This window comes from Salmo trutta, chromosome 27, assembly GCF_901001165.1.
Source record: "Salmo trutta chromosome 27, fSalTru1.1, whole genome shotgun sequence".
Classification (NCBI taxonomy): domain Eukaryota; kingdom Metazoa; phylum Chordata; class Actinopteri; order Salmoniformes; family Salmonidae; genus Salmo; species Salmo trutta.
Window position 1 is genome coordinate 23,151,800 of NC_042983.1, and position 27,008 is coordinate 23,178,807.

The following is a 27,008-nucleotide window of genomic DNA, read 5'->3' on the forward strand; positions in this document are numbered from 1 at the left end:
TTTCAATATAGGACTTGTTTTACTGCGGATATAGATACTTTTGTACCTGTTTCCTCCAGCATCTTCACAGGATCCTTTGCTGTTGTTCTGGGATTGATTTGCACTTTTCGCACCAAAGTACGTTCATCTCTAGGAGACAGAATGTGTCTCCTTCCTGAGCAGTATGACGGCTGCATGATCCCATGGTGTTTATACTTGCGTACTATTGTTTGTACAGATGAACGTGGTACCTTCAGGCATTTGGAAATTGCTCCCAAGGATAAACCAGACTTGTGGAGGTCTACAATTTTTTTTCTGAGATCTTGGTTGATTTCTTTTGATTTTCCCATGATGTCAAGCAAAGAGGCACTGAGTTTGATGGTAGGCCTTGAAATACATCCACAGGTACACCTCCAATTGACTCAAATGATGTCAATTAACCTATCAGAAGCTTCTAAAGCCATGACATAATTTTCTGGAATTTTCCAAGCTGTTTAAAGGCACAGTCAACTTAGTGTATGTGAACTTCTGACCCACTGGAATTGTGATACAGTGAATTATAAGTGATATAATCTGTCTGTAAACAATTGTTGGAAAAATTACAAAGTAGATGTCCTAACCGACTTGCCAAAACTATAGTTTGTTAACAATAAATGTGTGGAGTGGTTGAAAAAATGACACTGATTGGGCCAAGGTGGGAGCTTATAGGATGACATGTTTACTGTTTGCATTATTTATGTTACAAAAGAAAAGGACTGGCTCATCTAGTCGATCTACTGCATTTTCTATGTATTATTTATAGGCAGAAAAGGGCCTCATATTGTATCATAGAAGGTTGAAAGATGTGGAGAGACAGTTTATGGGATGAATGAAATTGTGGGCATAATTGCACTACTTAGGATCAATTAAATTACTTATGGAAGTTTTTACCTATAGCCTACATTTCCATATCTAGACACAAGATGTCACTATACTATCAGTACAGACTGTCAAAGCCAAATACTTATATCAAAAGACTAAATACAGCATACAGGGTTAGAACAAATAGGCGTAGTGATCGAGGAGACACAGCCAGAGCAGGGCTTGAACCATGTAACTATGGAGTTACAGAACAAGTACACAACTACCTCCTGACATACAGGTCCGGACCTCTTAGCGGAGACTGTAGTAGGTTACACTGAGTGAGTGAGTGAGTGAGTGAGTGAGTGAGTGAGTGAGAGAGGAGAGAGAGATCGATCTAGGATCAGGTCCCCTCCTGTCCATATAGCCTAATCTTATTAATTATGACCTTAAAGGCAAAACTGATCTTATATCAGCACTCTGAGACACTGTAATACAGACAGACCTTGGTCTGTGTAGGTAATCTCGTTTCCTGACACGCACTGTGCGCAATAGCCTGGGGACGAGGTTAGTGTATAGGCTATAATGATGTACCACACTCCACTTCCAAGTACCTCACGCTTCACTATGGCCCAATCCCAAATCTACCACTAAAACCTACGCACTTGTGGAGATCAGAGGATTTCTTGGTATAAGCAATATGGTGAGACCTCTACTTAGCCTGTCAGAGGAGGAGCAATTACCATATTACACACCTGTCAAATCTCTACAAGTACATAGGTCTCAACTTGGGATTTGGCCTAGACCAAGTCCCTCACACTGCACTATACAAATTCCCTCACGTGTGCACACCTCTCTGATGGCTTCATCCCACCAATGTAGCAATCTTTGCAAACGACAGTGTAGCGCCCCTTACAGGTCTCGAACCCATATTCTTCAGCCCGTAGTCAGACCTGCTAACCACTGCTTCAATAAGTATTGACCCTTTTTGTGGGAGGTCGTAACAGGCTTACCTAGACACGGTTCGCTACACTATAATCATGTCAAATTCATAACTCAAGTCTTTCTGTTAGGCCTATCTCTCTATAGTCTACTATCCTATCTTATCTCTTTTGTCGCTTCCCAGAACGATGCAACTGAGGGTTGTGGCGCAACAGTCCAGTGTGCTGTTATGTGCACACGGCGTAGGCTTTTCTCCCGGAGTCTGCTTGGCTCTACCGAACGTAACCTAATGAAATCCACGGGAAGCCCTCAGATCAAAGCGTTGAAGATGACCCATTTCATGCAATGATTTTTAACATTTGTTGAATAAATAGGCTTATATAGTTGCTTTAATTCATTTCCATGTTACCAATATGTTGCTGTTTTTAGAATAGACTGTTCACCGTCGTCTCATTTTCACTTCAGCGACGCAACATTTTCTGAATTTTCCACAACTCTACGCGATTACGCGCGTAGCCAAGAGAACGGTAGAGATTTGCATCACAGGTGCTCGTGGACATTTGTGCGTAATTTTGGAGCACTTTGCATGTTCAGTGTATAAGCGAATTCATTTAATATATCAAAGGGGAAAACACCAGAACAGTCCTACAGCAAGAATAGCTCTGCACGTCTAACGTTCTGATGATTGTATTTGGGGCATGCGTTTTATTGTTTATCCATAGCGGACTGTCGGAGTTTCGATAAACCTAGATGCAAAAAACAAAACATAGCAAATAATTGGAAATAACACGAGGCACTGCTTGATTATGAGGGTATCCATAATCAGAAATGCATTTTTATTTGTAATTTTAAGGAAGGAAATATTACAGGCTTGAATAACGCTTCTGTCCTGCATAATAGAAGACAACATTTGTAAGTATGCCTGCGTTTTAGCCTAGATCACAACCTATGATTTGATTTTGCACCTGTGTTTTTTTTGCATGAATCTGTCAATGCAAACTCCACTGGATTAGAACAATTAACCTCGATTATTACAATGGTTTATCGAGTCCAGCGAAAATTGTGCTTTAACGTCTATAGCCTGTATATTTTTTTATTTAGAATTAAGATCTCAGTACTACTATGTTTTGGATTAGGCTATAATTATATTCAACACAGACGCTTGAAAGGTAAATAGGAGTGCAAAATGTCGGTATAGAGATCTCGGTAATATTGTATACCATTTGAGGAATATCGTGCACATGATTGTAAATGATGAATAAATAAGCTGTAGTAATTAAATCCCAAACCACCCCCCACCCCTTCTACACGATGGGCAGTGTGTGGATCATGATTGTCCAGTATTGTCAAGACATGGTATTACAATCTTCATCCCCAGGCCTATGGTTTTGCTTTGTGTAGGCTACATCCATGGCATGATTGACTCCAATCATCCTTACATTGCTATTGATCAAGGTTTCCCAAACTTGGTCCTGGGGCCTCCCAGGGGTGCACGTTTTGGTTTTTGCCCTAGCACTACACAGCTGATTCAGATCATCTAATTTTGATGATCAGTTGATTATTTAAAGCAGATGTGTAGTGCTAGAGAAAAAAATGGATAGTGAATTGATTATTTAAAGCAGATGTGTAGTGCTAGAGAAAAAAATGCATAGTGAGTTGATTATTTAAAGCAGATGTGTAGTGCTAGAGAAAAAAATGGATAGTGAGTTGATTATTTAAAGCAGATGTGTAGTGCTAGAGGAGGGGTGTCAAACTCATTCCATGGAGAGCCTTGTGTCTTTTGGTTTTGCCTTTGAATTAAGACCTAGACAACCAGGTGAGGGGAGTTCCTTATTCATCAATCAAGTACAGGAGAGGAGCGAAAACCCGCAGACACTCGATCCTCCATGGAATGAGTTTGACACGTGTGCTAGGGCAAAAACAAAAACGTCCACCCATGAGAGGCCCCAGGACCGAGTTTGGGAAACCCTGCAGTTAATAAATATGCTCATAACAGAGGAATTGTCACCATACTACCCTAGAAATCACTACGCAAAGAATTTATGCTCCTGCAGCATGCTTATTATGGGGTAATAATATTGCAAGTGTTGATGGTATCCTATGAATGTATTTAAATGGTAATCTGTTTAATATGGTTATTGTTGCCATTTTCCCCTTTAGTTAAAAGACATGGTGAGATTTCCTTTTTAAATCAACTCAGGACCATTTCTACCATTGTGCATTTTCAATCTGGTTTGTATCACATGTACTTTCCTGTCTCCTGTCTGATTTAGAGTGTATATCCCATGTTCATTCTGCGGGGGATTTCTGAAACTGCTCCGGCTGTATACTTTTGCAAAGCTCATCAACATCTTCAGCCACTTCAAACACATCACGCCACAAGAGGAGGGAGCCTAGCTGCTTTTGGCATTTTAAAAAGACGCTGATCAAAGAAGAAGTCAAAACTGCAGTGAAGAAAACAACTTCAGTAAGACAGTGAGTTTCTTGAGTGAACCAGAAGACTCCACCGGACCTGTGCCCTGGAAACAACACCATTTGACTGAGAACTATCAGAGTGACTGCTGACCTCACAGTTGTAATTGTTGTTTTAAAAAAGAAGAAGAAATGTGTGGGCATCTCTGGTGACCTGCTGGGTAGCAGTGGTCTTCTTGTGCTGTAGTAGGAGAGGCTGAACCACGATTACCATAGTGGGACAATGGCACGGCCAGGCTCTGGGGTGCTGGTGTCGGTCAACGGGCTGGGGTACCCCCCTCAGAACCTGGCCCGGGTGGTGGTGTGGGAGTGGCTGAATGAACATGGGCGCTGGCGGCCCTACAACGTGACAACTTGCCACCACATAGAGAACGTACTGAAGGGGGATGCGCGGGGGACTGTGGTCCTTGGACAGGTGGATGCCCAGCTTGCCCCTTACGTCATAGACCTGCAGTCCATGCACCAGTTCAGACAGGACACAGGTAAGAACCATTAGTTCATCATCATGTGATACATACAGGGGTCACAGACAATGATATAACTATATCCTATTATTTATGAATTTCAATGGTTGAATAGATGTCTTTTGCACCTTGTAAAAGGTGCAGTCCATGCCACAGCATGCAGTACATATAATTACAGTGCCTTCAGAAAGTATTCACACCCCTTGACTTTTTCTACATTTTGTTGTTACAGCCTGAATTTAAAATGGATTACATTTAGGTGTTGTGTTACTGATCTACACACAATACTCTATAATATCAAAGTGGAATTATGTTTTTAGAAATTTGTACAAATTAATAAAAGATGAAAAGTCTTGAGCCAATAACTATTCAACCACTTTATGGCAAGCCTAAATAACTTCAGGAGTAAAAATGTGCTTAACAAGTCAGACAATAATTTGCATGGACTAACTCTAACTAACATGCTTTTTGAATGACTACCCCACACACAACTATCTGTAAGGTCCCTCAGTCGAGCAGTGACTTTCACACACAGATTAAACGACAAAGACCAGGGAGGTTTTCCAATGCCTTGCAAAGAAGGACACCTACTGGTAGATGGGTAAATTTTTTTTAAAGAAGACATTGAACATTCCTTTGGTAAAAGGACATTTATTTATTTCCATGACAGATTTAAAAAGCAATTTTGGACTGACCATTGTATATATTTTCAAATACATGCAACTTAAAAGTTTCATATCAAGACATTTCGATTTAAATCTTTTGGACATCAGAGTAATCTTGAGGGAACCCTATTTGAGTCAGAAAATATATTTATATATAAAACATTTTCCAACTGAAACTCTTGGAGAAAAATATAAGCTACTGGAACCAAAACTTTAAAATAACTGAAATTGGAGGGAATGTTGGAACATAACTAATGAAATTACATTTATGTAATTTCATTTACGCTTAATCCAGTATAAACTAATGTATAGAATTTACACAAAATTCACATTCTACAGCACAACGGAAGTATAAAACTAATAATGACGCAATAATCCATGCCTTCTGGGAATGCAATAAAGTCCAAAAGTTCTGGGCGGAGTTAGAAAGTTGGCTGTCAGAAGTAGTACAATGTAAATGTACTTTTAATCTGTCTGTCTGCATATTTCAAGACATGGCATATGAGGGTGCAGTGAGATACCCAATGGGTTGGACAAATCATTTTCTTGTCATCTTGAAAAAACATATATACTTAACTGGACATCAACCAATCCTCCATCGTTAACACAATGGGAAGGTCAAATGCTTTATTATCTAAATGTTGAAAGTATATGGGCGACGGAGAGAAACAAAATGGTGCAGTTTGAGGCCATGTGGCGGAGAGTGATACGGGCGCTAGAGATGGGGTGTGAGCAGGTGGGTCTGGGCATGGGTGATGTTGTGGATGTTTGTGTGCATCTGTATGTTGTCGCTTGTATGTGGATGTTTTGCATTGTAATTTTATCATACATAAAATCTTACATCCTTCCTAACTCAGTTAATGGAAAGAAAGGAAACTGCTCAGGAGACCAATGGTGATTTGAAACCAGTTACAGAGTTAAATTGCTGTGAGGATGGATGAACAACATTGTTGTTACTCCACAATACTAACCTAAATGACAGAGTGAAAAGAAGGAAGCCTGTACAGAATAAAAATATTCCAAAACATGCATCCTGTTTGCAATAAGGCACTAAAGTAATACTGCTAAAATTGTGGCAAAGAACTTAATTTTTTGTCCTGAATACAAAGCATTATGTTTTGGGCAAATATAACACATCACTGAGTACCACTCTTCATATTTTGAAGCATGGTGGTGGATGCATCATTTTTACATTTACATTTACGTCATTTAGCAGACGCTCTTATCCAGAGCAACTTACAAATTGGTGCATTCACCTTATGATATCCAGTGGAACAACCACTTTACAATAGTATATATTTTTGGGGGGGAGGGTAGGGGGGGGTAGAAGGATTACTTTATCCAATCCCAGGTATTCCTTAAAGAGGTGGGGTTTCAGGTGTATCCGGAAGGTGGTGATTGACTCCGCTGTCCTGGCGTCGTGAGGGAGCTTGTTCCACCATTGGGGTGCCAGAGCAGCGAACAGTTTTGACTGGGCTGAGCGGGAACTGTGCTTCTGCAGAGGTAGGGAGGTGAGCAGGCCAGAGGTGGATGAATGCAGTGCCCTTCTTTGGGTGTAGGGACTGATCATGCTATGGGTATGCTTGTCATCAGCAAGGACTAGGACGTTTTTTTAGGATAAAAAGAAAAGGAATAGAGCTAAGCACATGCAAAGTCCTAGAGGAAAACCTGGTTCAATCTGCTTTCCAACATACACTGGGAGACAATTCCACCTTTCAGCAGGACAATAACCTAAACACAAGGCCAGATATACACTGGAGTTACGTACCAAGACGTCATTGAATCTTCCTGAGTGGGCTTGTTACAGTTTTGATTTAAATAGTCTTGAAAATCTCTGGCAACACTTAAATGGCTGTCTAGCAATGATCAACAAGCAACATGACAGAGCTTGAAGAATTAAAAAAATAATAATGGGCAAATATTGTACAATCCAGGTTTGACTTACACAGAAAGACTCACAGCTATAATCACTGTCATAGGTGATTCTAACATGTATTGACTCATGGGGTCCCATTAATTAAATATGCTATGTCATTGGAGGAGTGGTAGAGTGACCGACTTTTCCCCCTCATATCTTGTTTCTGTGGCTACAGCTAGAGATGCAGGTGTAATTTGGTTAGCTAGCAAGAAATGTGAATCGCTTTGCTAACTAGCTAGCTATACTGAACTTGAACAACTGTTATCCAGTCAACATATCGCTTGTGTTCGTAAATTCACTCTGCCGATCTACTCCGTTTTCAGATCACTCTCGTCTGTGTGCCAGAGAGCGCATAATAACTGAATTTACAGACGCGCAACACCCGCTGAATATGACCGGTGTCAGTAAATGTCTGCAAAAAAAGTAATTAAATTGTTGCCAGCAGCAGTGTTAGTCACTAACGCTCTAGATAACATGTAAATAGCCTAACCACCTCTGCTAGGGTGAGTAAAATGGTCAGAGTTAGGTGTTCTCTCATTAGTGTCTGGAAGTAGTTAGCAAGTTAGCCAACTTTAGCTAGTTAGCTTGGGTGCTTGACTACCTTTGGGAGGAACACTCGGATCAACCCTACTCCTCTGACAGAGGGTCCAGTGTCATAGTGCAGTGCGCACTCTGAACACTCGGAGCGCGAATCGCTCTGAATTTACACAGACAATCTGACAATGCTCTGAATTTACAAACGACCCAGAGAACACTCTGACACACTGAAGGCAATTTACGAACGCACCCTTAGTTGTCAATCAAATGTATTTGGCGTCGATCAAATGGGCGGGCAGGCAAGTTCCCATTCAGTTGTAAAAATGTTGGTTGGGACAAGCATTTTATTCCCCATCGTTTAACAGTGCAATTTTGAAGGCCAACTAGCTGAAAAGGTTTCAGAGAGTTTATCTAATGTTCACTCGTTAGATTTTATCTCATCTCGCTCTGGCTATCATTAGTTGTTGTTGATGTGCATAACTGAGGGAGAGAGCAGACCTTTTCATGGTTGTTTGATCAGTAGGACTCTAAAGTTCCCAAATGTTAGAGGACTCCCATGGTATTTACATATTTGCAGAAATCCATTGAGGTGTATTTTGTGGCTATTGGCGAATGCGTTTGTTCTAGTGATCTAAAGTCACGCTTTTGTTACTGCCTGTAAACACACAGTCCAGTTTAAAGTGAATGATGGCAGGCCCGTGTGGCAAATGGTTATTTGCATATAGGTCTGTTGTAGCTCTGATTGGCTATGGCGCACCGGTCTGTGTAGACTCCATGCCCGGACAAGACATGTTGTTTAGGTTTTATTTGTTGCTGTGTCTATAAATTGTCCAAACACACGGCCATTTTCCCACTCTATATTGCTATAGAATTTTCACAAATGTCTTAATCTACATTATTCCCAAACATTCTACGAGATTGTGAAAAAGTGCTCGCTTGTCAGAAAATGTAAAAAAAAAAAAAATGTTTAAATGTCATGTTCTTCCTGGAGGTGTATATGAACGGATTTTAATACGATTTCATTTTTCGAAAACGCTGTCAGTTCCACTTCCATTCCCTCCTCATCTATGCTACAGCTTTAATGTCATGACCTTGCTGAGGCAGCGGAGCGTTTGTCAAGTGAGCAACTGCTGTAATCGCCACTCTCCATCGCCATAAAAAAAGGACAAATTATATTTTCTGTAAAAAATAAAAATTGTGAACGATAAATCCTTTTCATGTTTGGTTTTGATGTGGTATTTTCATGGTTCATCTTATTGCCTCTTCCCAATACTCACAGTGCTGACAAACCTATCAATCATTTATGATGAGCAAAGCGACATTTCACTCCATCTAGTTAGTAGATAGAGATATTCTTAGAAATTGAGGATAGAGATATTCAGTACATAAACCAAAGGTTACAATCCCAGCAAAAATCAACCGTAACGTACTAGGCTTTTAGGTTGTTTGGTCGTTGAGCTTCCAAATGTATTCCACTGAGGTGTTCATCTGCCTACCTCTGTTGCTTCTGTTTAATTGGACACGTTTGCGTCTGAGTTATGAGTGTGTTTGCCTAAGATTATCAAAGCGTTCTTGTCTGAGTTTTAGATGTATCTGCCGTCGCAGTGTGTTGAGGGAGAGTATGCATGCATGCGGGCGAGGTCACAGTGCCGAGAACGAGCTGCTGTCCGGATCTTAGAATCTATTCAACCCATAGGCTTAGCCAACCTGTACTCTATCTACAGTAGGCTAATCGGTGTTACTGTTTCATCAGGGAGCCACAAAGATGAAGTAGCCTAGTGGTTAGAGTTTACAAGATCGAATCCCTGAGCTGACAAGGTACAAATCTGTCGTTCTGCCCCTGAACAAGGCAGTTAACCCACTAGGCCGTCATTGAAAATAAGATTTTGTTCTTAACTGACTTGCCCAGTAAAAAAATGTACAAATGTAATCACTGAATTCACATTATGTTTGCTGTTTCATTCAGCCACAGAATTTAAACAAATGATTTTGCATTCAAATTTCGCATTGTTTAAAGTTAAGAGATATCATGCACGCAAAGTAATTAGACTGGGTGTATAAGTATGCCTCCAGGATAATATGGTAAAGTTGGCCTCACGTATAGGCCCTCGAACAAATCAATAAAACCAAGGACATCCAAAATCCATCAGATTAACAGTTTTTAATGAAGCTAGCAACGCAAATAACTCAGTGAGTGACAGTATACAGGTATTATTGCATGTTGACTAACCAATCGCAGTGAAATTGCACAGAACAAAAATATAAATGCAACATGCAACAATTTCAAAGATTTTACTGAGTTACAGTTCATATAATAAAATCAGTCAATTTAAATAAATTCATTAGGCCCTAATCTATGGATTTCACATAACTGGAAGTACAGATATTCATCTGTTGGTCACAGATACCTTTAAAAAAAAAGTAGGGGCTTAGATCAGAAAACCAGTCAGTATCTGGTGAGACCATTTGTGTCATGTAGCGCGACACATCTCCTTCGCAATAGAGTTTATCAGGCTGTTGATTGTGGAATGTTGTCCCACTCCTCTTCAATGGCTGTACGAAGTTGCTGGATATTGGTGGGAACTGGAACACACTGTCGTACACGTCAATCCAGAGCATCCCAAACATGCTCAATGGGTGACGTCTGGTGAGTCTTCAGGCCATGGAAGAACTGGGACATTTTCAGCTTCTAGGAATTGTTCACAGAGCCTTGCAACATGGGCCCGTGCAGTATCATGCTGAAAAATGAGGTGATGGCAACGGATTAATTGCACGACAATGGGCCTCAGGATCTCATCACAGTATCTCTGGGCATTCAAATTGCCATCGATAAAATGCAATTGTGTTCGTTGTCCGTAGCTGATGCCTGCCCATACAGTAATCCCACCACCACCATGGGGTACTCTGTTTGCAACGTTGACATCAGCAAACCGCTTGCCCACACGACGCCATACACGCTGTCTGCTATCTGACCGGTACAGTTGAAACAGGGATTCATCTGTGAAGAGCACATTTCTCCAGTGTGCCATTGGCCATCGAAGGTGAGCATTTACCCACTGAAGTCTGTTACGATGCCAAACTGCAGTCAGGTCAAGACCCTGGTGAGGACAACGAGCATGCAGATGAGCTTCCCTGAGACGGTTTCTGATAGCAAAGTTCTTTGGTTGTGCAAACCCACAGTTTCATTAGCTGTCCAGGTTGCTGGTCTCAGACGATCCCACAGGTGAAGAAGCCAAATTTGGAAGTCCTGGGCTGGCGTGGTTACACATGGTCTGCAGGTGTGAGGCCAGTTGCCAGTATTGCCAAATTCTATAAAACAACATTGGTAGCGAAATTAACATTCAGTTCTCTGGCAACAGCTCTGGTGAACATTTCTGCAGTCAGCATGCCAATTGCATGCTCCCTCAAAACTTGAGACATCAGTGGCATTGTGTTGTGACAAAACTGCACATTTTAGAGTGGCCTTTAATTGTCCCCAACACAAGGTGCACCTGTGTAATGATCATGCTGTTTAATCAGCTTCTTGATATGCCCCACCTGTCAGGTGGATAGATTATCTTGGCAAAGGAGAAATGCTCACCAACAGGGATTTGAGAGAAATTGTCACGTCCTGACCGTAGTAAGAGGTTATTTTCTATGGTAGAGTAGGTCAGGGCGTGACAGGGGGTGTTTTGTGTTTTTCTATGTTTAAGTTCTAGTTTTTCTATTTCTATGTTTTTTTGGGGGGGGGTTGATCTCCAATTGGAGGCAGCTGGTCCTCGTTGTCTCTAATTGGAGATCATATTTAAGTAGGGTTTTTTCTTCCTGGGTTTTGTGGGTTATTATATTTTGAGTAGTGTTTGTTTCTCTCTGCGTCACTGTTTGTTGTTTTGTCATTTCAGTTATTTATGTATTGCAAAGTTTCACGGATTTAATAAAATGTGGAACTACAACCACACTGCACTTTGGTCTGCTCCTTTCGACAGCCGTGACAGAAATAAGCTTTTTGTGCATATTGAACATTTCTGAGATTTTATTTCAGCTCATGAAACCTGGGACCAACACTTTACATGTTGCATTTATATTATTGTTCAGTATAGATGAAGTCTAGTCATGATCAGTTTCATATATTCGATTCAGGTAATCTTAGTAGATTGTCTTGGTAGCGGCATTGACGTTGTTGGTTGGCTAGCAAGCAAAACATGACGTTACACATCGTTCACTTTTGGGAAAACTGGTCCAGCCACTTCAAATCAAGTCGAAGTTTATTTGTCACGTATGCCGAATACAACAGGTGTAGACCTTACAGTGAAATGCTTACTTACAAGCCCTAACCAACAGTGCATTTTTTAAGTAAAAAATAGGTATTAGGTAAACAAATAAGTAAAGAAAAAATAAACAGTGAAAATTACAGTAGTAAGGCTAAATAGAGGTGGTACCGGTACAGATTCAATGGTCGGGGGCACAGGTTAATCGATCTAATTAAGGTAATATGTACATGAATGTATAGTTACAGTGACTATGCATAGATGATAAACAGAGTAGCAGCAGTGTAAAAGAGGGGTTGGCGGGGACACACACACAATGCAAATAATCCTGGTAGCCATTTCATTACCTGTTCAAGAGTCTTATGGCTTGGGGGTGAAAGCTGTTGAGAAGCCTTTTGGTCACTTGGTAGCTAGCTATCTTTAGTTCAAATAAAGCAACATGATGCATTAATATGAACCCTTCATTTCTGAATGAGGTCCTAGAAGGAGGGTTCTCGGTTGAATGTATCAGACAGTCTTTAAGTTGCACTTTGAAACCCACGCCCACTGTGACGTATACCACCACCCACCAGTTGAAATGGTGTGAAAAGACTGTCCCATACCAGCTAGTGCGGTCTATTCCTTTTTCATAAAATATCAACTCACTTAGGTTACACAGCATTGGCTAACAATAAAGTTTTGCTATGTGGATTGAAATCATATTAGCTGGTGTGAATGTGACAGAGGCAGTAACTTAGCATGGCTGCCTGTCAAACTTGCCTAAAGAAGTGCTGTGGGTGATTTTTGCTCTTCCTGTCATTGTGCCCTCTTATAGAGTATAACAGAGAGCTGCACGTGTCTAGGACTGGGTGGCTGAGATAGAGAGAGGAGCCAGCCAACTGTTTGTCAGCCATTACCATGGCGCTGGACCTGACGTTTATCGCTCCTCATGGTGGCATTTTCCTTGTTACCTTCCCCCTCAGCTGGGATAAAACTGTCACAAAAGGTGCAGACGGACGACATCCTGGATATCCTCTCCTTCTCCTAAAAACTGTGATAGGCTCCTCCAGCTATGGCTGTCCTATTGATCTGTCTTCATATAGGGCCCTGGTGAGAGGCAATGCCATATTGATGCACTGCCACCATTTACATGAAACTGTAGCCTCAGCTCTGTTTGTTATGGCTTTCAATACATTTGTTTACAGTGGATGTTTGCTATGTGAAGGACAGGTGAAAAACCACAATCAATCAGACTGCTGTAGGGCCTCGTATTCTTCCTTGGGAAGACCATGGTTTATATACCAGTGGGGATTCTGTCTACTGCAGCTGTGGATGGAGCTAGAGGCTGGAAACAGCAGTGTTGTGTTATGCTTGTGTGTCCATGGTGAGCCAGGTTGAGTGTGAGTGCTCTGTCATTTGGGTGGTGTGTGTTCTCTCTCTTCGCGCTGTTTTGGATCTGGACAGTCTCCTGTGGCTTTGGGCAAACCCAGAATGCCAATGGGTAGGATCCAGACCATAGACCTACACACACCAAACCCATAGCCCATACTACCCTAATGAGACAGCAGCAGCTCTATTTTAACTCTTCTTCTCCCTGTAATCAGTGAAGCATGGCGGCAGCAGCACACACCACAGCCTGTGCAGCAGGGCCCCACTCTCTATAAGCATGCCAGGCACATTACATGCTACTGCCATTTTAAACACAGGGGTTACACAGATCTCAGTTCAGCACTGGCTTGTGAAGAGAAGATACCAGTCTGTGGTGAAGTGTAAAAAATTGATTTACCAACTTGTGCCTGCGTAAGTGCATCCGTGCATGTGTGTGTGGAAGAATATCTGTCTGGAGGCTGGAAATGGGTTGGTTCATATCCAACGTGGATCGATCCATTCACCTTCCCAGAGGGGTGTTTGAAACCCTAAACACTGCTGTGGACTGATCCCCTTTCACTCCACCAACTCCCGTAGCACAACACAGGAGCTTATCAGCCAACGCTATCATACCCTAAAACTCTCCCTGACACTTGCCAGACTGATAGGGTTCACACTGCCATGCATAACCTCAGTGCTGCATCTCCACCATTTCTCTCTTTCTCCTGATGATGGAAAGCCAATGTAGAGAAGCCAGTAACCCAATCTATGCATCACACACTGTCACGGAACACTACATGAGTGTTACATATGCAGAACATGACATTAGACACACAAACACTGTTGTTTGTAATTTCATCCCATGAGACATGAATGTGCTATGCTATTTTAGCATTCAAATCAACATGCTTGAAACTCCACAGCAGCTTATGACTAATCAACATGTTGAACCCGTGACTACTTCATGTTATGCTATGACTATAAAGACATTATAGAATGTGTATACTGTACCACTGAGTGTACAGAACATTAGGAACACCTGCTCTTTCCATGACAGACTGACCAGGTGAAAACAATGATCCCTTATTGATGTCACCTGTTAAATCCACTTCAATCAGTGTAGATGAAGGGGAGGATACAGGTTAAAGAAGGATTTTTAAGCCTTGAGACAATTGAGACATGGATTGTGTATGTGTGCCTTTCAGAGAGTGAAGATGTAAGTGCCTTTGAACGGGGTATGGTAGTAAGTGCCAGGCGCACCGGTTTGAGTGTGTCAAGAAGAGCAACGCTGCTGGGTTTTTCACGCTCAACATTTTCCGATGTGTATCAAGAATGGTCCACCACCCAAAAAACATCCAGCCAACTTGACATAACTGTGGAAAGCGTTGGAGTCAACATGGGCCAGCATTCCTGTGGAACTCTTTAGTCACATTGTGGAATTCATGCCCCATAGATTTGAGGTTGTTCTGAGAGCAAAAGGGGGTGTAATTCAATATTAGAAAGCTGTTCCTAATGTTTTGTGTCACGGATCCCCCTGGGACTGCTGCTCATTCTCTTCACCAGTTCCGGAGGTTGACGTCACCGGCCTTCTAGGCTGCGCTGAACTGTCATTACGCACACCTGGTTCCAATTCCTCACTGATTGTGTTTGTATAAATGTGCCTTTTGTTTCCCCCCCATTGGGCTGTCGATTATTGTTCCCATGTCCGTTGGTCGTGTGAGTACTTATGTGTTGTTTCAGCCTGTGCTGTGTGTTTTACGGGTCCTGTGTCATTCTACGAGGTTTACCCTCGCTCTTTTGTTTGGGTACATCCCAGTGTTTTGTATACGTGTTTGTTTTGGGTGTATTAAAAACCTAGATGTGTTCTTGCGCCTGTCTCCAAATCCTTTATACCAGCGTGACATTTTGTACACTGTATATGTACCCTTTTAGATAAATTGTTTATAAACACAATATTCTTCAGAAACACTGTAGCCTTTAGTTAACTTTTCCCCTACTGAGTGAGCTTTACAGTAGGCTACGTTGTGGGTTGCTGGTCTGACATTCTAGTGTGTGGCTACAGAGAGAGAGAGAGAGAGAGAGTCTATCAGAGCGGCTCCATTGCTATGGCCAGTGTCGTGCATTGTTTCTACTCCCTGTTTGTTTTGGTATTGTAGGTGTGAGAACCTGCTCTCCTCTGACCTGCTTTCTCTGTGCTCACGCTCCTCGTTGACTAATTAAAAACGTGTTGGTGATCACCACACTGCCTGTGGTGGAAAAAGATAGACTGACAGAAAATGAAAGCCATCACTTTCCATTTTCATGTGTAGATGACAACCGGCAGTAACTGCGGTCTTGGTTCTATTGCTGTCGACAGCGTCTTGCTGAGTGTGTGTACTGCAGGTGTGTTGGGGGGGAGGCAATGTGTGGTTTTTGCGTGTGGGCGGGAGTTCTGTGAAGGATTCCTGCTATGTACGTGCTACAGGTCAGGTATGAGTTGGCCCTCAGGCGTCACTGTATGAAATGAAAACGTTACTGGGGTTGGGGTGTGTGTGTGTGTGATGCTCTCCCTGTCAAGGCAGGTGTGTTGTTGATTGACACAATGGGGTTATTTTGAGCAGATATTCTATGCACTGGTTAGATAAGACCATGTCAGTGTTAGGATTGTTGAGTGAGAGAGAGAAAGAATGTTCCTACCTTCATTTTATCACTGGTGTCATGATTTACAGTCATTACATCCAAAGCTGAGATGAGTAGATTTAATGAATCACAAGCTACAGTATGCTCCCAAATGAACTCACGAAAGCACTTTTACCCTCTCGTATTTGAAAGGAGTTTTAGTTAAGGCAAACCCATAATTTTTTTGCATACAAAGCAAAAGGCTATGAGAAGGGTGCTTGGAGGAGCTGAGGACTGATAGCGAGAGCCTGAGAGTAAAGGTGCAGGTGCACAGCTCTGCCCTCTCTTTCACTCTCTCTGTTTCTCTCTTTATCCCCACTATCTTTTTTTCCTTTTCCACCCTCCCCTGTTCACTTTGACTAGAAGTCAGCTTTCCACCTCCTCTGGTCCTTCAGAACTTTAGTTCGTTCTTTTGACATTGTCTTGTGTAGATCACATCAATGGAAAGTACGGCCAGTTCTAATACAATTTACAGCAGTGGTAATCAACTGGTTTTGCCTCGGGACCCAAATTGAACCAGGTTGTCTCAGTCACGATCCAATATTCGCATCGTGAAAAGGAATTGCCAAAATACAATCTGCGTGTGGTGTATGTGTGTGTGGGCAGTCAACACTGCCCTTTCCCACCTGGACAAAAGGAACACCTATGTGAGAATGCTAGTCGTTGACTACAGCTCAGCGTTCAACACCATAGTGCCCACAAAGCTAATCACTAAACTAAGGATCCTGGGACTAAACACCTCCCTCTGCAACTGGATCCTGGACTTCCTGACGGGCCGCCCCCAGGTGGTAAAGGTAGGTAACAACACATCCGCCACTCTGACCCTTAATATGGGGCCCCCTCAGGGGTGCATGCTCAATCCCCTCCTGTACTCTCTCTTCACTCATGATTGCATGGCCAGGCATGACCACAACACCATCATCAAATTTGCAGATGACACAACAGTGGTAGGCCTGATCACCAACAATGATGAAACAGCCTATAGGGAGGAGGTCAGAGACCTGGCCGTGTGGTGCCAGGACAGCAACCTCTCCCTCAATGTGATCAAGACATAGGAGAAGATTGTGGACTACAGGAAAAGGAGGACCGAGCACGCTCCCATTCTCATCGATGGGGCTGTAGTGGAGCAGATTGAGAGCTTCAAGTCCCTTGGTGTTCACATCACCAACAAACTAGAATGGTCCAAACACACCAAGACAGTTGTGAAGAGGGCATGACAAAGCCTGTTCCCCCTCAGGAGATTTGGCATGGGTCCTCAAATCCTCAAAAGGTTCTACAGCTGTACCATTGAGAGCATCCTGACTGGTTGCAATACTGCCTGGTATGGCATCTACTCGGCCTCCGACCACAAGGCACAACAGAGGGTAGTGCGTACGGCCCAATACATCACTGGGGCCAAGCTTCCTGCCATCCAGGACCTCTATACCAGGCGGTGTCAGAGGAAGGCCCTAAAAATTGTCCGACTCCAGCCACCCTAGTCATGGACTGTTCTCTCTGCTACCGCACGGCAAGCGGTACCGGAGCGCCAAGTCTTGGTCCAAAAGGCTTCTTAAAAGCTTCTACCCCCAAGTCATAAGACTCCTGAACAGCTAATCAAATGGCTACCCAGACCCCTCTTCTACACTGCTGCTACTCTGTTTATTACCTATGCATAGTCACTTGAATTACATACCTGTACATATTACCTTGACTAACTGGTGCCCCCGCACATTGACTCTGTACCGGTACCCACTGTATATAGCCTCACTATTGTTATTTTACTACTGCTGTTTAATTATTTGCTAATTTTATTTTCTATTTTTTACTTAACACTTTTCTTACCTTCTAAAGCATTGTTGGTTAAGGGCTCGTAAGTAAGCAGGTAAGCTTGTAAGTAAGGTCTACACCTGTTGTATTCAGCGCATGTGACAAATACAATTTGATTTGAAAACTATTTTAATGCTATATTGAAAGTAAATGTTGCAATTATATGACAAGAGAACAACATTCCCATTCCCAAATGTAATTATTGTCAATAATTACATTTTGCCCATATTCTTAAATTAAAAAAAAAACTTTTTACCTCTTTCGTGATATCCAGTTGGTAATTAGTCTTGTCCCATCGCTATAACTCCCGTACGGACTCGGGAGAGGCGACGGTTGAGAGCCATGCGTCCTCTGAAACACGACCCTGTCAAGCCACACTGCTTCTTGACACACTGCTCGCTTAACCCGGAAGCTAGACGCACCAATGTGTCGGAGGAAACACTGTACAACTGGTGACCAAAGTCAGCGTGCATGTGTCCGACCCGCCACAAGGAGTTGCTAGAGCGCACTGGGACAAGGACATCCCGGCCAGCCAAACCCGACACAGCCTGGGATCGAACCGCAGTCTATAGTGACACCTTAAGCTCTGCGATGCAGTGCCTTTGACTGCTGTGCCACTCGGGAGGCCATTTTGATCATATTCTTGATGAAGAATGTTAATAAACTCACTAGCTTGAGACCACAAAATCGACCAAAATAGTGCTGCTAATAGCTCTATATTGAAAATGCTGTGATTGAAGAAAAACATTTCTGAAATTACATTTTCTTATTAAATGTAAGTTCATTATTATTTCTACACACTCTCTACCTGGTTTAAGTCATCTAAGTTCAGACTGGAGTATTTTTCATTTAAAAAAAGTTTACATTTTTTACTCAGACGCCCGTGACCCACTCGCAACCTCATGCGACCCAAATATGTGCCGCGACCGACCTATTGAGAATCATTGATTTGCAGGATCACATTCTAACTTGAGGGGGCTATACAGCATTTATGTACATGGATCATAAATACTGTTTATGAAGACTGATTGATTCTTTCAGTATCAACCAAGTACACACAGTCATACACTCCTGATCTCCATTCCCCTCACTGGACTCCACCACTTCATGCTTCTGCAATGGGAATATAGCTCTGTGGTACTGTTCCACTCTCTAGCAGCTTGGAGAGGTAGTAGCCAACTGCTCATTGTCCAGACCAGGTCCTGCTCCAGCTCCTGGGGTGAAAGTGACCTTTTGTCTCTGTTATTTCCTGGACCATGGGGCTGTAGTGTGTGTGTGTGTGTGTGTGTGTGTGTGTGTGTGTGTGTGTGGTTCTGGACTTGGTCCTGTGAGGAGGAGACAGTCTGAGAGGTGGCCTCTCCCTCACTGATGGGGCTGTAGTGGACCAGCTGCTCTGGGCTAGCAGCCTGGCACTCGCAACAGTACAGTCAGACACCCAGGGCATCTCTCCCTCCTCTCAACCTCTAATCCAATGAGTCACTACTTTTAACTTCTGAGGCGGATATCTTTCTCATTCATCGAGGCTACAGCTTTTAAAACTGCTCTCCGCCGGTGAATCCCTCTGGGAGGTCACTCAGATCAGAGTATCGGTCTCCTCTCTCTCTCTAAACAACTCCATTAGGGTCTCCCACTCTGCTGCCTGCTTTAATCTATCACCATCTTCTGGGTGTCAGAGGGACATTGGTAGTTAAGCTGTGACCACCAGGGTTGATTCTCGGTGTGCCCTCAAAACAACTGAAGTGAACAAGCAGAGCTCAGTTTGAGGCTTTAATGATTAAGTAGATGTAAGAACATACTGGCTTCAAGTTTACATTTGTGCTGTTTTATGTTTTGAATCATTGTGGAAATAAGTGGATGATGCTGCCAAAAGTTTACATCAGCTCTCAACTAAAGACAAACAGAATTTGTTGTTTGGTAATGTGAAATGAACTAGTTTAGGAGAGTGTTTGTGGGTTTTATTTCTGCATGCTTTCTGTCCTAGCTCCAGAGGGTAGAAGATTTGTGCAGTCTGTCTGTCCCCAGGTCTTTGGTATGTGAACTGTGAAGACTTTACTCAAACCCTTAAAGGCTGTCCCAAGTACTAATGAAAATAAGAGGGGGATGACTGCAACAAGACAGGGGAGGGAAGATACAAGACATGCCTGGAAGACAAGCCGGGGGTTCGCAGTCCGACACACACACACTTACTTCTCCCACGGTACTACAATCACTTATTTTGATTGTTTGCTGCATGGCCACTCTGCAGAATATCAATGTGAATCTCTGTCTCTGTCTGTCTTGCACTCTCTGCTTTTCTTTTCTCTCTCCATCTTTCTCACTTTCACCTGTAAGCTGTTCTTGGTCCCACTCCAAGTTCTGTGAGTGTTCAGCAGGAGAAACATCCTGCCGCAGCCTGTGAGGTGAATAATATTGGCCAGGTGTTCTTGGCAGAGCCCCCCTGACCAGGACCGGCTCCAGGCATAAGCGACACAAGTGGTTGCCTGGGGCCCCAGAACCCCCCCCCCCCCTCCACCCAAAAAGTACTGTATGTAAATACAGTACCAGTCAAAAGTTTGGACACCTACTTATTCCAGGGTTTTTCTTTATTTTACTATTTTTTTTTAACCTTTTTATTTAACTAGGCAAGTCAGTTAAGAACCAGTTCTTATTGACAATGACGGCCTAGGAACAGTGGGTTAACTGCCTTGTTCAGGGGCAGAACAACAGATTTTTACCTTGTCAGCTCAGGGATTCGATCCACCAACCTTTCCGTTACTGGCTCAATGCTCTAACCACTAGAAATCAAAACTATGAAATAACACATATGGAATCATGTAGTAACCAAAAACGTGTTAAACAAATCAAAATATATTTTATATTTAATGCAATCTAGAAAATAGTAAAAATAAAGAAAAACCCTTGAATAAGTAGGTGTCTCCAAACTTTTGATTGGTAGTATGTATGTATTTTTAGGAACTCAGTCAGGGTCTCGAAGTACTGTTTTTAGAGTTAGAATAGTAGAATACACAAGATGCAAGTTCGAAATTTGGTAGTGCATCAGCAGTTTTTATTGTTAGTCACTGACAGTCACTCAATTAGCCATGTCAGCTAACAATTTTTTAGATTGGTAAGTTAGTCCAGCCAGCTATCAAAACTTGTAATAATCATGACTGAATAGCGACCAGGCACGCAGGGCAGGTGCCCAGGGGGCCTGACCTCCAGGGGGCCCTCATTGATTTTGTTTGTCACTCTCAGACATCCATTAGCATGGCAAAATGTGTAGAATTGCAGGAAATTTGATTTAAAACTGAAACAACTTATCTCCACCCCATGGCAAAATGGGCAGAATTGCAGTTCGCCAGACTCAGCCGGCCCTGCCTCTGACTCTAAGCTGTCCATCCTGAAGGGAGCACCGAGCGGCTTCACTTTCCAGACGTCTCATTAACTGGGAAACCATCTGCAGTGAAAACCCACACACACATTTTCAACCAGAGAAAAGACATCTCTCATGTGATTCCTACTCCCTTTCACATTGACTAATGTCTCTCAAACCGATAGACAAAACAGTATGTGAGAGTCTGAAAGGTATTGAGGGGTATTCCAATTCTTAGCCGGATAAAAATTCACCTTGAGACAGTAGTAACAAACCCGGACGGTGTGTTTGCCGTCATTATTAATATGGATGCCTAACAGACGATAGATCTGAAGCAAAGATCACACATTGCAGCTCAATCTGTTAGATGGAATTTTACCACATTGATTTTAATCTGATGAATAATAAAATGATTGAAATATTTTAATAGAAATGCATTAATGTAGTTTTACTGCATTGTGTCCCCTTGGGGAACTTTGTCTAGAATGTCAAATATAAATCAATATAGCCTCTAGAACTTCCAATAATCTGCTTGAGAATAACCTAGACTTTTTCCCCTCAATAGTTGATCTTGGAAAATATATTTTTTGCGTTTGGAACAGTTATGCATCTAAAGTAGATTTTTTTTTAAACTTTATTTTAGGAATAATAAGCACCCTCCAGCTATTCATAGTATACTAGCTACATGTAATTATCAATTTACTGTACTGAAAATACAATACTTAGTGTGCACCAGTATAGGCTAAAGGCTATAACTCAAATAGAAGACAGTTATCCCGAATTCAGGAGTCTCCCAAAGCACTAGTCATTCATATTTCATCATACAGTGAGCTCCAAAAGTATTGGGACAGTGACAACATTTTTGTTGTTTTGGCACTGTACTCCAGCACTTTGGATTTGAAATGATACAATGACTGAGGTTAAATTGTTGACTGTCAGCTTTAATTTGAGTTTAGAAATTACAGCACTTTTTGTACATAGTCCCTCCGTTTTAGGGGACCAAAAGTATTGGGACAAATTCACTTATAGACTATATGCCCCAGTCAACTGAAAGTGCTGTTATTGTGAAGTAGAAACGTCTAGGAGCAACAACGGCTCATTCGCGAAGTGGTAGGCCACACAAGCTCACAGAATGGGACAACCGAGTGCTAAAGCGTGTAAACACTCACTACCGAGTTCCAAACTACCTCTGGAAACAACATCAGCACAAGAACTGTTTGTCAGGAGCTTCATGAAATGGGTGGAATCTGGGTTTGGCTGAAGCTAGTAGAACGCTATGGTGGACATTCCATGCAGTTAGCATGCCAATTGCATGCTCCCTCGAAACTTGAGACATTTGTGGCATTGTGTTGTGTGACACAGCTGCACATTTTTAAAGTGTCCTTTTATTGTCCACAGCAGAAGGTGCATCTGTGTAATGATCATGCCGTTTAATCAGCTTCTTGATATGCCACACCTGTCAGGTCGCTGAATTATCTTGACAAAGGATAAAATGCTCACTAAAAGGGATGTGAACAAATTTGAGAAATAATATTTTTGTGCATATGGAACATTTCTGGGATCTTTTATTTCAGCTCATGAAACATGGGACCAACGCTTTACATGTTGCGTTTATATTTTTGTTCAGTATAGAAGTGTTTAGAAACATTCTAATTTACAATAAAAGTGATTCCAAAAGGACACAATACATTATTTACCATTCATTTCTATTGGACACAAAAAAATCTGAAACACAACCAAAACAAACAAGTTTGTAGAGTCACGTGCTTGATGTAATCATTGTGTGCTAGGAATATGGGACCAAATACTAAACTTATTACTACTTTAATACACATAAGTGAATTTGTCCCAATACTTTTGGAACAACATGAAATAATTGTAAAATCCACCAGATAAAACAATATTAATAATTGAATAGGATCTGTATGGGTTAAGCCCTGTATCAACAGCACAGCGAATAATAGCCTGTCCGCTCAACCACAGCATCCTACAGGAAGCAGAGGCTATAGGGTACAATACACACAAAAAAATGAGGGTTCCTCAAGGGTTCTTTGGGAAGGGTGATGGTTCTTTGTGGAACCATATTGACCCCAAGAACCCCTTGAGCCCTTCAATGGTTCTTTGCAGTTAAAAAAATGGTTCTTTCCTCTTTTAGTGATAATTAAAATGTAGGGGCAATGGCCCAATAGAATATTTGGGTGTATGGTTTGTTCACAGCTCTTTTTGTGCAACCTGGAGTGAGAGTGTCAATCCAGTTGATCTAATCGGTTGTGTTATGAAATTACATGACTGTGGCTAGTGACAGTGTTTTGTGAAAGACTGACGTATGGCCTTATGTCATTTGAGAACGATTGACTAAGTCAGTTCTTAATTCTCTCCTCAGGGAACCCCAGCTGTTCCAGAGTTAGCACACCTGATTCAACTTCTTAATTAACACAATAATAAAACATATGGAATTTTAACAATATAATATTGCTGTTAAACCAGAATAAAAAAAAAACTATTGTCCTACAAAGAACCTTTTGAGATTGACAAAGATTCTTTATAGAACCATTCTCCATAAAGAACCGAACAAAAGGGTTCTTTATAGCCCCAAAAAGGGTTGTAACCATAGCGGAACCCTCTTTGGGTGCTACTGTATATTTAAACTTTTTTAAATGTTTTTTTTATAGAAGCTTAGGAAAGAGTTTTTTATAAAACACCATACAGGTTCCATTCAGAACCTTAAGAACATGGTTCTTTATAGAACCTCAAAGGTTCCATATAGCACCAAAAAGGGTTCCACTATGGTTACAAGCCAAATAACCCTTATTTGGCACTATATAGAACCATTTGTTTTTAGTGTGTACACACCAGCTACGCTTTTCTCTCTACATTTGCCAAGAGTAGAGTGTGAGAATGATACCCCATTAGTTGTATTATTTGTTATGCAGTACATAGCAAAATCACCTTCCCGGGGCTTGATTAAATTCACATAATGAGTGTCCAGGGTCAGGAGGAGTGCACTGCACTGCACGCTTTTTTACTGGCTGATGGCTAACATGAAATATCGTCCTGTCACGTAGATAAAGACTGCTTAGAGCAGGCGTGGGTTGATGGTGGGGTTGCGTGTGCTTGTCACTCTCTCTTGTAGTGAGTGGAGTTAGAGATATGCTGTTTGCCCACATGCAAGGTCACCTGTCAGAGATAGAGAGGAGAGGCCTCAGCTCCAGCACTGCACTGTCTCCAGATGGCTCAGACAGATAGACACCTGCACTCACCGCACAGGCCCCCCGCCTGCCACCACCCACCTCCCCCCCAACACATTACAGTACTGCAGAGTGCCTGCTCTGCCAACAAGAAGGCTGCTTACTGTATCCTCTGTGGCAGGCCTGGACAGTGTCTTATTTTTTTATTGTCATTTAGACGCCCTTATTCAGAGCAAAGTCAGGAGGGTTGTTTAAGGGTCTGTTGCATTGCTGCAGTACAATATCAGTCTTCGTGTGGTAAGCCAAACTCAATTTTAGAACGTTTTTTGGGGGTTTGTCTCTATTTGTTACAACCGTACTCTGTGCAAGTGCTTTGTAACTGGCCAGCTCCCCAGGGCAGCTCCCCCAGATTTTCTTGTTTGGCAGCCTGACTGAGGAGGACTGAGTCAGAGGGGGCTGATCTGCTCTGCTGCAGTATTCACATTGTAAGCTTGCCTGGTTGAGAGAGAGTGAGACATTATTTTATTCCTCCGTGGCAGAGTAGCTCTCTGCACATCACCAACCCTCTCCCGCAAGCCTCTTCCTCTCCTCCCAACCACCTGTACCTTTTCATCCTTTGTTCATCCATCACGTCGCCTAGAGAGAGGAGCCTGCTGCTGCTTCTGTAGGGATTCTAGGTTGGGGAGCCCTACGGCTCCCTTATAACTAAGCTCTGCATTATTATATGAAAACTGTACAGTAGCATACATGGGTGGGATAGGATGGTGAGGAGTAGTATGCTGGGTCGTCACTAGTTACCACAGCCACAAAGTCAGAAGACCCGCCAACTCAACCAGTCAGATGACGAGTGTGATGATGTAAATTCCTTTCGCTGGAATTGCCGCATTTTCGAAATAGCATGTCTCCAGTTCAAGTTTGAGTACCAACAAACTAAGTACATTCGGGAACAAGAATTGGCAACGTCACTAAAATTAATAACATTGTTTTGGGCAAAACTTCAGCTACTCTCATCTAAATTGAGTTAGCTAGCTAGCATAAGGGATTCCATTACAATAACTGAGGAGTTATTCTATTTGACAGAGCAACGTTGTTAGTTTCCCTACAAGCCTTTCATTCTAATAGTAATATATCATATTCTTGACTTTCAACAGATGCACAGCCTTTGGCAGGAAAAAAACTCATTTGGGAGAGTAAAAGTCTCCCATTCCATGGTGTTCTGTTTCAAGTTGTGGGTACAAAGACGTATGAATGACACCAGGGGAAAGACACAAACAAAAGCCAAAAAGAAATATGCTGCTGAAATGAACAGGAAGGCAGTTCAAAGATGGGTCACTGTAATTTATACCATACACTTTTACAACATTAATTCAATTTTAATAATGTTGTACTAACAATGGAATGTTCCTCAATAAAATTGAGGAAGATGGGACTTTAAACAGGTGTCCCAACTCTGTGGTCACTAAAGATCCCGTGGAGGGTGCTTATTTGTCCTGTTTTCACCGCTTGTGGATATTAAACTGTATTTCTATCATGTAATACTGTGTATAAAAGTACCATGTATGTCAAGTGTATGGATAATATACAGTTATTAAAACATTTTTGTGAAATTGTGTATGTCTACATGCCTTTTTTAGTTTTTATAAAATAAATGCATGTCTTTCGTCTGCTCCTGCAAGCCGGTCGGCATGCTCGTCATCACACTCCCTCATCTGATTGGTCGAGTAGGCAGGCCTTCTGACTTGCGGCTGTGGTAACTAGTGACAACCAGTATGTTGTAGCCACTAGTCAGTAACATTCTCAAGCCAGTTACTGATACCACACTGTCATCATTACATACTATAGCTCTGTGATATCAGATGAGTTCGGGACGTGCTGGTATAGCGCTCGTACAGTATCTCACAACACCTATGATGTATATTTTATTACATTCTGAACATGCATGCTGATACTGTATGCATGCCATCCATGTGTTTCAGGGGTCCTAATGCTAACTGGAACATACCTGGGTCATTCACAATTTTTTTCTTGAGTCACTGAGATTAGGATCTGTACTTATCTCTTTCATAATTATGTTTTTTCATGAGATATTATGCATTTGACCACAATTTCCCCATATTAAACATTTTTGGATACTGTTGCAGTAATGATAAAGTTCTAACATTGCTTCCCTAATGAAAAGGGCCGAGTTAAACATAACACTGAAAATAAAAGTATTTGAAAAACATTTTCCCAATTTGAGCTTTTTAGCCGTTTCGGTAATGAGAAGGCCAAGTGGGCTAAAGGTGGTGTTTGAGAATAAGAACCTCATTCTGTAGCATATAAGCAAATAACTTAACTTTTAAGGACTACTCCTCTAGATGATTCATCATGGGTGGAATATTTTTTGTTGTATTTTGCCCTCTTTTTTGATCTTGTCTCATCGCTGGCACTTTATATTTTTTATTTAATCTTTATTTAACTAGGCAAGTCAGTTAAGAACAAATTCTTATTTACAATGACGATCTACCAAAAGGCCTCCTGCAGGGATGGGGGCTGGGATAAAAAAATATATATAAATATAGGACAAAACACACATCACGGCAAGAGAGAGACA

The 27,008-nt window shown here is 41.9% G+C and overlaps 1 protein-coding gene across 1 annotated transcript in view; it reads left to right on the forward strand.

Moving 5' to 3' along the window:
• Nucleotides 1-1,967: 1,967 nt before the first annotated feature.
• LOC115164616 (E3 ubiquitin-protein ligase DTX1) overlaps nt 1,968-27,008 on the forward strand; it is a 57,060-nt gene continuing 32,019 nt past the window's right edge. The window contains exons 1-2 of the mRNA XM_029717294.1: nt 1,968-2,673; nt 4,035-4,715. Coding sequence (XP_029573154.1) covers nt 4,457-4,715 — 259 coding nt within the window. The 5' untranslated portion in view covers nt 1,968-2,673; nt 4,035-4,456. The remainder of the gene's footprint in view (nt 2,674-4,034; nt 4,716-27,008) is intronic.